The 10665-nt window shown below is 41.5% G+C and overlaps 1 protein-coding gene across 1 annotated transcript in view; it reads right to left on the reverse strand.

Annotated features, from left to right (window-relative positions):
* The window catches only part of KREMEN1 (kringle containing transmembrane protein 1), a gene marked incomplete at its 5' end in the record, with an annotated part of 15727 nt that extends 12203 nt beyond the window's left edge, over positions 1–3524 (reverse strand). The window contains one exon of the mRNA XM_009080625.1: positions 3362–3524. Within this exon, the coding sequence (XP_009078873.1) occupies positions 3362–3524 (163 nt within the window). The remainder of the gene's footprint in view (positions 1–3361) is intronic.
* Positions 3525–10665: the final 7141 nt, after the last annotated feature.

A 10665-nucleotide genomic window follows, 5' to 3' on the forward strand; every position in this document is an offset into this window, starting at 1 on the left:
CAGAGCAGAGCAGAGGGGAAGAATCACCTCTTTTGCCCTGCTGCCCACACTCCTGTGGATGCAGCCCAGGATTCCATTGGCTTTCTGGGCTGAGCTCACACTGCAGCTCATGGGGAGCTTCTCATCCTAATGTCTAAAAAGCAGCTTCTTTTTACTCTAAGTTTAAAAGATGCAGAGCTATTTCTGGCAAGTTCTGACAGAAGATTTTCAGTCCCACATCCTGTACACAGGTTCCATGGATTCTTAGACTTGACTCTTTGCCTTGGTACAGAATCATGCAGACTCCAACTTTCCGTGATGACAAAAACATTTGGCTGATAAAATCTTCTGGGAAAGACTGAGTTATTTTCTGAAGTAAAACTGAGTAAATCTGTTCCAGTGACCTCTTTATATCAATGGATAATTCCTTGTATGTCTATCAGTATTATTTTGTTATCATCTGTTGTGTAGCATCAAATACCTAATTAGTCCTGAGATTACTTAGAGTTTTTCCTATGTACACCTTGTAAAGCTATTCCCATTGAAAATATGTACTGAAGAGAAAAAATTGTTATTTTGGACAGGTGGAAATATGACCTTTTCTTTTAACCAGGAGCAGTTATAATCTGTTTACCATGTCCTTTGGTACGAGTTCCACCAACGACATCCCTGACTGAAGTGTTACTTCAGCTGAGTGTTGTCTGTAGTAACAACTCTTCGTGGGAGACACAATTTTAAAAATCTTGAGGATGTTTTTTGGTCAAACAACAGTTTGCTGAAGACAACTGGTGAGCTGAGTTCACTTTAGATGACCAAAATGTTGCTTGTTAGGCTTTCAAACAGATTTGTGTAAGTAGAGGACAGGGAAAGCCTAAGACCAATGTGGTAGGAATTGAGGTGTAATGGCAGAGCCTTCAGCAGCTGAAGAAAGTAGAGGACTAAAATCAAGGAAAGTTGTGCCCAAATTAACACATTTTTCCCTTGTTTTCAAAGTTACAGGAATTTTTCTGTCTGGAATTGACTCATGTCAATGGCACTCTGCAGATCCAAGGGAAGTTGTGCTCAAATTAACACATTTTTCCCTTGTTTTCAAAGTTACAGGAATTTTTCTGTCTGGAATTGACTCATGTCAATGGCACTCTGCAGATAAATGCCCACAAACATGATGAATGTCTTTGGAAATCTTTGTCTTGAACCTCAAAGTACATGTAGCTAGAAAACAACCATCTGTCTTCCAAAATCTCAAAAAATTTCAGTTTTCACCATTTTGCCATGGCTGAAATGAGGTTTAGTGGAACATTGTGAGGCATTTCCATCTTAACAGGGTGTCCTGCAGTAAGCAAAGTATTCCAAGGAAGAACCACCCACGGAGAGATAACATGCTTCATGCTTCAAGTGTAAAATTAGGTTAGGCAGATGTTGTCCCTAAAATCAAACTTACTATGCCTTAAAAAAGCCTTATGAGATATGTGGTGCCTCAGAGAAGGGAAGATCAACTTGCCCATTGTCACCAAGCAGATGAATGTCAGAGAAAGAGCTAAACCAGCTGTATCACAGCCCTGACAAAATCTGTGTGCTATAGATATGCTCTGGCACTCTTAAAACAGTGACTTTCCAAGTTTCTTTCAAGAGAATGTGAAGTTAAAAGGCATCTGTTAGTTAGGACTGTCCTTCCACACACCTGGGCCAGGTGATAGAGCATAAGGAGGCAAATGGTTAACCCTCCAGTCAAACTCCATCTCAGAGAAGATAATCCAACACCTCGAAGATTGAAGTCAAAAAGCTGCACTTGCTAATTAAATGTCTCAGATTTACAGATCAGATTATAGGCTTCTTGCTTCTTCTAACACTTACCAAATTCTCATTTGCTAAGAAAAGCAAGATTCTAGGAAGAATTTCTCAGGTATCTGGATAAGCATTGCTTGGTGTGCATGTTTTGCACAGCCTGTGTATGTTTTGCTCTGTACTAACCTAAGCATTAGCCAGAGATACCACCAAAAGTAACATCTTGAGGATACAGTCTGTCCAGGATGTTGTCACACAGCAACAATCAAATTATGTGCTTGATTCTGCTGTTTGTATCAGGTAACTCAGTGGTGCTGATGGGCTGAGGGAGCCTGTGGAGTTGGTGTCAAGTACTTTTGATGGAAAGATGGTCCTTCCAGTGCTCATGTGTCAACTAGCAGTTTGATGTGTCTATTTGGTTTCCAGACCATTTGCTAAAGAGATTGCCCAACTTCTACAGAGTCTCTCTTGTAGGCAGTGCATTTTGCTCCTGTTAGATGCTGAACTGATACAAAAAAAGAGTCAATTCTGAACTTGGCAATCATGCTGTCTCTTCTATGGCTGAAAGCAGAGTCCACTGGTGTCATTTTGAAGTGCTGCTGCAGCCACTGGAAAAGGTCCCAAGTGTTTTTCTTCCCTGTCCTTCTCCAATGTTCTCCAATGAGAAACAGCCCCCTGAGTCACTCAATACTCTGGAAATGCCACTGACTCCTTTCATCAGTGTGCTCTTCTGGCTGCTGCACATCACAAGAACTCTTTTCTGTGCCTTCTTACTCTCCAGGAACTGTCTGGCTCTGCCCTGTTTTCTTGACTGTCTGTTTCTGATTAAATATGGAAAACTTGGATCAAGAAGCAGGACCCTGTGTTTGTGACACAGCAGTTCTGCCTGTTCATTTTCCTCCATTTGCCCTACTTTATATTACTTACAGTGAAGTGATTTCAACATGAACATGGCAAGTGTACAGGCTCTACCCTGGAAAGCCTCTGACCTGCTAAGTCAGCTCTTACTTAAGTTTTGTTCTAAGTTCTACTCATATTTATGAAGGATTTCTCTAGAAGGCAAGGAAACAAAAACGGATCTGCCATAGTTTAAGCTGGTGGTGTAACCCCTGACCACTGAGCTGCATTCAAATAACAACTCTGAGTCACTGAACAGCTTATGCACACTGAGAAATTTAATGACTACAGAACTTTCACTAGCACAAAACTTGGAAACAGAGTGACTAACAGAATTAGGCTTGTGTGTGAGGATAAAAACCATAACATTCCAGAGACTCCTCCAGACTGAGCTTCTGTACTTCTGATTAAATCAGGTTTTTTTATTATCCCTACCTTTGCATTCAGTAATCTGTACTCTTTCTCCAGCATGCCAAATTATTGGGCATATGATAGGAACTGTGCTGAAGAAGTGTGTGAGCTGGATTGAAAAAATTATACTAGATCCAGGGTACTGATCACAGGATAAAACAAAACCTCTGGGATATCCATGGTTCTGACATTCTTCACTGTCTGACAGGAAGTTTTCTAATTTTGTGTCAGCTGTTTAAAGTCATACTGGGTGTACAGGCAATGTCAGTAGCAAGGTGAGGTTTCTTACCTGCAGTAGTTATGCTCTCCAAGCCCTCCCTCCCCATTGGGATATTTCAAAGTGTTATAAGGATGCTCAAAGGTCTCATTCCAAAAGAGACAAGGTTTCCCTGCATACTGGGAGGTCTGGTTCTGAGTGCCACGATAGTCAGCCCCATTTGCTGTGTAACACTCTGGGAAGAAACAGAAATGGAGAGAGAGAGAAAGAATGTATATAGGTTTAGTGTTTGGTTTTCTTCCCTCTCCCCCCAGCCCATCCCCAACAGATCACATTTCCTTTTACTGACATGTTTCCTCCACTGTTTAGGCAACTAACGATGCTGCCTGGAATTTAACCTTTCTCCAAACATCCATTGAAGAGATTATGATGTCAGTACTTCAATAACAAATGTATAAACAGATCTGAAGAGCAGTTTAACGTAAGTCACCTGTGTTTTCCTCACTAGGATGACTACGTAACTTGTTAATTTTCCAAAACTGAAATTAGATGACATTATCAGTCTGCCACTTATCACCATACTACCCAAAATCTCATGCCACTTCAGCTAAAGTTGTGAATATCTGTACTTCACAAAGTAAAAGTCTTCTCCCATTCATGTTTGTTTTTCCAGCCTCTAAATACTCAGCAAGTTAGAAATTAAAGCAGAGAATGATTTTTCTAGTCACTAAATACACTATCCCCTTCTCAGCTAACTACAGCTCTCACACTGCCTGGCTTCACTGTCATAGTAATCACAGAATCACAGAATGTTTTGTGTTGGAAGGGACCTAGATCATCTAGTTCCACCCCCTGCCATGGGTAGGGACACCTTTCACTAGACATCTGGTCAAGTAAATATTCCAATGCATGAACAATTTCACCTTTGCTGAAACTGCCAAATGTTTTTGATTGAATTACACACTGCAAAGGTGACAGAGCATGGTAACAGGTTGCCAGAGAGGTTGTGGAATCTCCATCCTGACAGAGATTCAAGAGCCACTTGAGCATGGTCCTGGGCAACATTGAGGTGCCTGTGCTTGAGCAGAGCAGTTGGGAGAGATGAACCCCAGAGGTCACTTCCAACCTCCACCATTCTGTGATTCTGTGGTCACCTTCCAGAAACAGGCATTGTAATAAGTCCATGCTGTTTATAAGTAACACTTGCTAACATTTATCATCCTTGCATTTATCTAAAGAAAGGATTCAAATATAACACTCCATGACAGAATTAAAACTGCTGCCTTACACTGCTGTGAACACTTCTTTGTACTGAGCAGCACTACAAATGCTTCTTACTCACTGCAGGCTGTGAAACCTCCTGTTAAATCTGATAGTATTCTCTGTAGAAACCATACTACAGCTGCAGAGATGTTGGACTGCCCTGAGGGAACAGGAGGGTGCTCTGAAGTGTAGCATGTGCTGATCTCAGGTGTTCCTCATGGGATGTAACTTAAAAAACAAGGCTAGAAATACCTGTGTGGCTGCAGTTGGAAGAGGCAAAAAAAAACCAAAAAAAACCCACCCACAGCTCAGTCTTGGTATTAGCAGTACAGTGTTTGTCTATGCAGAAATACTGTGGGAGAAGGGAAAAAATCATTATTAAAACCATGCCTTTGAAATGAGTTTAGTCTGGGCCCACAAATGCCAGAATGCTGCAATTATAGTAATTATTTCACAGTTTCATTACACGGCAGATGAAAGACAATGTTTTGGGGCCTTGGCTGTGTATTTTCATGCCTAGGCAAGTCAGGATTGCTATTAGATGAGATTTTGTTGCTGAAGGCACACAGAGGTGTCTGCACAGCAATTAATGTCTAGCACTACCATCTGTGGACAGAAAGCTGTGGAATTTTACAAAAACTTCAGGTCCATACTCCTCCTCCTCACTGCAATTTACCCTGAGCTGTACAGGTGAGCTGCTTTCATTTACTTCAAAATGCAAATCTCAGTTTCCAGGATTCAAGCCACCACAGATATTTGTGTAAACATATGAAAAACCACACTTTGAAGTCACCACAGCATAGCAACTTTCTCCATTTGCAGTTAATATAAAAGCTTTTGTATGTTATAGCTGAAAAATGTAAGCTGATAAATTTAGCAGAAAGGAGAGGAAAACATAATCAAACTAGAGGAAGAAAATTCAGTGAAAAGAAGTTGTGGGAAGTGATAAACACATCCAGGAAAGATACCTACCTCAGCTTTGTGCTGCTACTTTTTTTTGCTTCTCACTTCTAAATGGAAGCAACATATACTAACATCCACTCAGAAATGCAAGGAATGCTACAATACCTGAATGTAACCTGGCACACAAACTAAACTGAAGCTAACCTCAGTCCACTCTAGGATCTGCCAAGACTGGCCCATTTTTTAACCTGCAGTACTGACTGACTTTCATTTTCATGTCAGCTTTTTTCTCTTCCAACTTCATTGCACTAGTACTTTAAGAACAGCAAAGGAAGAGTCAGAGCTCTCTTCATTCCTCTTAGCTGGAGCTTTTGTTCCCAAGACAATCTGTAGGTGTATCAGAGCCTCCTGTGTTCTATTGCACTACCAAGAGATTTGGCAAATCTGAGCGAGCTGAGTTGTAATGAAGCTCTCCTGGCTTCGTCAGCATCTAGATGTGGAACAGGGAGGCAGTGAGAGACCCTGTGAACTCACTGATTGTCCCCAAAACACTGAATTGAAAACTTTGAGGTACAGAATTTAGCAGCTGTGATCAAATGAAACACATACCCTTTTGTATTGCAAGGAATTTTCAGGAGCATTTTCCTTTCGTTAAGGATTAATAATAACTTTGCCACAGCACAGGAGTGCAATCCTTTCAACTGGCATTTCAGAATCTGCTTAGTTGTCCACACTCTGCTCCCTCCTGGCTGCTTGTGCACCTGCTCACTGGCCAAGCATAGAAAACTGAGAAGTCCTTGATGCAGAGTAAGCACCACTTAGCAACAACTAAAGCATCAGTGTGTTACCAACACTGCACAAAACACAGCACTGTACCAGCTGTGAAGGAGAAAATTAACTGTCCCAGCTGAAACCAGGGCACAAACCTACATTCTTCTACCTTGTTTTCAGCACCTCAGTGCCATGGTTGACAGAAAAGTAACTTTTGCAAATGAATGACAAGACCAGAGAAGTATTGAACTGCTCGAAAGAAAAGGCAGCAAACAAGCCTAGGGATGGTTGTCCACTATGAGTGAATGCTCAGTGTGTGATACAGGTTCACAATTAGTTTATTAGAGCCAGAGCAACATTTGGAAGATCAAACAGCAGCTGTCGTGGAAATTTTTTCCATCTGTCTCGGTTTCTTCTTCAGTGTAGGGACCTTCCAATGATCATTTCTGCCTTTGTTAGGCTGGGACTGTAGGGCTGCCTGTGCTCCACATGGGCGCCACTTTGGGCTCCTTTGAAAAATTAAGGTAGTGCAGACAGAACAGCCTGAGTTTTTAACTGAACGAGGCACTGATGATGAACCACTGACATTTCAGTCTCTGCACTGTCTCCCAAAGATTTTCTAATAGGCACTTTCAAATATTGGCTTCACTCTCTGAAGTCCTTAGTAGCAAGAGGCTCAGTCACCTGGGAAACTCTCATTTTGTGCCACACTACCACAGATAGGAATAGTACAAACATTCTAATTTCATCTGTACAAGAGAGATGAAAGCAAAACAGACAACTATTTACTTCTCAAACACTCTTCTTTGCCTCACTGACAAGTAGGAAATCTTACAAATCTTAAAAATCTCAGCATCCTTCAGAGTCCATATTCTCAGAGACATATATCTAGTGACATTACAAACTGCAGACTGAAGTTCCAGGATGGTTTAAATGACTTCTTAGAGTACTCTCCATATTTGGGCCCTGCATGTAGCTTCTGAGACTGAAAATTCAGAAGGACAAACTTGTTGCTATTCCACTGCGGGGGAAGAAAAAAGTTACTTTAATTTTTTGCTTTACATTCTGGAAGCTACTTGGAGTACTGACTACTGAGGCAGAGAGACTGACAACAATTATCAACCAGAATCAGCCTACCCAAGCCAGAAATTACTCTACCAGCTACTACCCAACAAAAAGCAAGGTTTTCTTTTAAAAACCTGCGGATGAATGACAGATAAATGAAAGTGGCTGCTGTTTAAACCTTGGGTTTCATTGCAGTGCTGTGGCAACATTAAACATTCTGTAAGGCTGGAGCAAACAGTAAAGGTTCCTTGAATTTACATGCTCTAACTGCCTGTTCAGTTCTCAGTTGTTTTTCTTCCAGCCTTTTAGAACAGTCAGAAAAATGCTTAAGCAGAATATAAGGCCATGAAACCAAAGATACCAGGTCCAATAATGACTCAGTCTCAGTTGCCTGATGCATGTGCTTGCATAGTGTTCTAAGAATAGTTTTAAGTCATTTCCACTCTACCTAAACAGTTCTCCTAGCTCTTGCCGGAGCTTGCAATTTAAGCACTCCTCCTTAAATGAAAGCACTGTCTCTAGGTGCAGATGGCAACAGTTACAGGCACTAACCAGATGCTGCAGTCTCTAATTTGATTGAAAGGGTATAATTAGACAGCAGAAACACTTCAATGAGAAAGTAAGGCATAGAGGAAAGGACAGAAACCACTTAACTGATGCCAAGCTACCCCAGCAGTAAGAGAGGCAGGGGCCCAGGGATGGAAGGGGCAGAACAGCACATTACCTTCCACAGAGGAGAACATTTCTGTTTGCCTAGAGATGCGAAGAGGGATTCTATTATCATAGGTTGCCACAGTTCTTCATGTGGGAACACTGATTAAAACCAGAAGAAGCTTCAGGAGATGAAAGACACAAATATGGCTTCTGTGGTCATTATTAAAAATATTTTTAGCATTGCAATGGTTTTCTTTGAAGGCACAGTTTTATCGACCGAACCCGAAGTTCGTTTGCATATTGCCATATGACTGGTCAGGAAAAAATACCTCGTTCTGTAGTGTGTTATGATGCAAAAATAGAGGCTTTGGGGAAGGAAAAGGCTGGGTTAGGTCTACCCATAGCAATCAATACCAACATAACACATTGTGTTACCAATGTAACACAAGCTCTTACCAGAACTGTCAGGCTCCTGTCCCTACACTGTAACAGTAAAAACCAGCCCACAACACAACAGCTGACACAAGCTAAAGGAAAAACCTCAGGAAATAATTATGTTTGTTTAAAGTTGCAATTTTCAAAACTGCTAGGAAACAACTCCCCGTTCGGTAAATCACCCAGTTAAATTGGGATGTGATGCTGTGAAGGCTGATCAAACCTTGACCTAAGCATCTCATCAGAATGCACATTCCTGGAACTGTACAGACATGTGGAGTTCCATACTTGTGTTCCCTGGCCGTGTGAGAGCTGTTACTTATGTGAACTTGCTATCCCTGTGAGACTTTGATTCCTAACCTGCAATCTAATGACTTTTTCATCACTTTTCCTTCCAAAAAGGGGCTGGACCCTTTCTGGACTATGTTGGAAGCAGGCAAATTAGGGTATGAGCACGAGAGGCACTTACCATGATTTCTAATGCTTAAAAGTATGGAATTTGTACCTTTTTTCTTTTCATTCATACAGTATAAACATGCTATATTAGCCAGGGCTTTGCAGCTGCTGGCTGGTCCTCAGCCACAAGATGCAAACACACTTGTGATTCTTTATCACTGGAAGTAAAAACGGATGATGTGGCCCCATAAGAATTTCTGTTCCTTAATACATCCATTTGTTTTCTTTCTTTGTGAAGTTTTAAAACTGTTGTTCCGCTGTCAAGTGTGGCAGACTGAATCCCTTTGGCAATTTTATCAGGATGGGCCATAGCCACTGGATGGAGTGGCTGGAGGGAGTGGTGAATTGCACAACCATTATGGTGTGATATGACAAAGAATGCAAATTTTGCAGCTGGCAGCATGTAATCCCTGCCTCCCTCCCACTTCTTTGGCTCCATCCTGCCTAAATCCATTCACATAACTCTGGATTTTGAGTTATGCTCTATACATGTACAAGCATGACATGCTGAAGCATCTGACTAACGATTTCATCTTCTAGCTGCCTAGTTAGAAATTAGAAAAGCACAAAGAATTGCTTTTTCAAGGATTTCCATGATGCTTGTTTATAGCACACCAAGTAGAACTGCTTCTCTGAATCAGCAAGACAGAGGCAGGATAAGATGACAAGAGATACAAGGTTTGTAAGGGAAAGCTGAAATAACAGCTCAAAGGAAAGACTCAGCTGGGAAGAAAACCAAGAACATGGTGAGCCAGAATTGCTAAGTGGAAATAAAACAGAAAGGAAAAAGAGATTGATAATCACGTACATTTCTAATAGGGAAATTAACTAAATGCAACAAATACAGAAACTAGAACTTATTGCACTGAGTATCTAAAATAACATTTGTTCACCAAAACTGCTACTGGCCAAAGGCATTTCTATCTCTTCAGCCTTGTAATACAAAACTCATCCAATTCAGCCAGTCCTTTAATGTCAGGCCATCTATTCACCCACCTCTGGTTTCTGATTCACTGGAGAAAAGTGGTGTGGCTGAAGTTTGAATGCTCAAATGTCAGCGCTTGAATTAACACAGCAAAGCAGAAACATTCTGTGAAAAGTAGCACAATACTATGTGCAAAAACCAATTGTTAATTCACTCAGATTTCTGACAACTGGAGTCATTTCTCACAAAGCAATTCCAGAAGTTTCTCTATCTCAGCAAGTGATGACGACACAGTCTGTGTTTTGACTGCACTTTGCAAGAAACTTAATAAGACATGCACTTAAAAAACAAGCATTAAAAGCATACTGTGTGACAAACTGCCCTACAAAAGCAACAGCAATGTCTGTCGTTTCAGGACTCTGCCAGCTGCAAGTGCAACCTGACACAGCTGAGTCTGTTCTAATTCTGTGGGATTAAGGGTGAAGAAGAAGATCCTGATGCAGATTAGAACTCTGCCGATTTTGTACATGCCACACAAGTTACAATTCCTGTTGAAAGGCAGATTTGCACCGTTTCCAGGTTCTCTGGCAGAAGACACACGGATGGCAGTGCTTTCTAGATCCATTCTCCTTTGCTACCCTCTTCACTCCGAGGCATTAAATATTCTTCCCTCCCACCCCTGCCCCAGCTCAGGCATCTCTGTCCCTTTCAGTGGCCAAACATTGGCACCGGGATCTATCCTCCAGTTGATGCCATGCAGGCTGCTGTGAGGGACATGGTCACACACGGAGTGTTCTGTCCACAGTTCTGCTCAGAAACCTTACAAAGAAACACTCTTCAACTCAAGCAAAAGAAGGAACATCTACTGTGTGCACCAAACACATCCTGATCATCCTGGGTACAG

Source organism: Acanthisitta chloris, unplaced genomic scaffold (assembly GCF_000695815.1).
Source record: "Acanthisitta chloris isolate BGI_N310 unplaced genomic scaffold, ASM69581v1 scaffold6198, whole genome shotgun sequence".
Lineage (NCBI taxonomy): Eukaryota > Metazoa > Chordata > Aves > Passeriformes > Acanthisittidae > Acanthisitta > Acanthisitta chloris.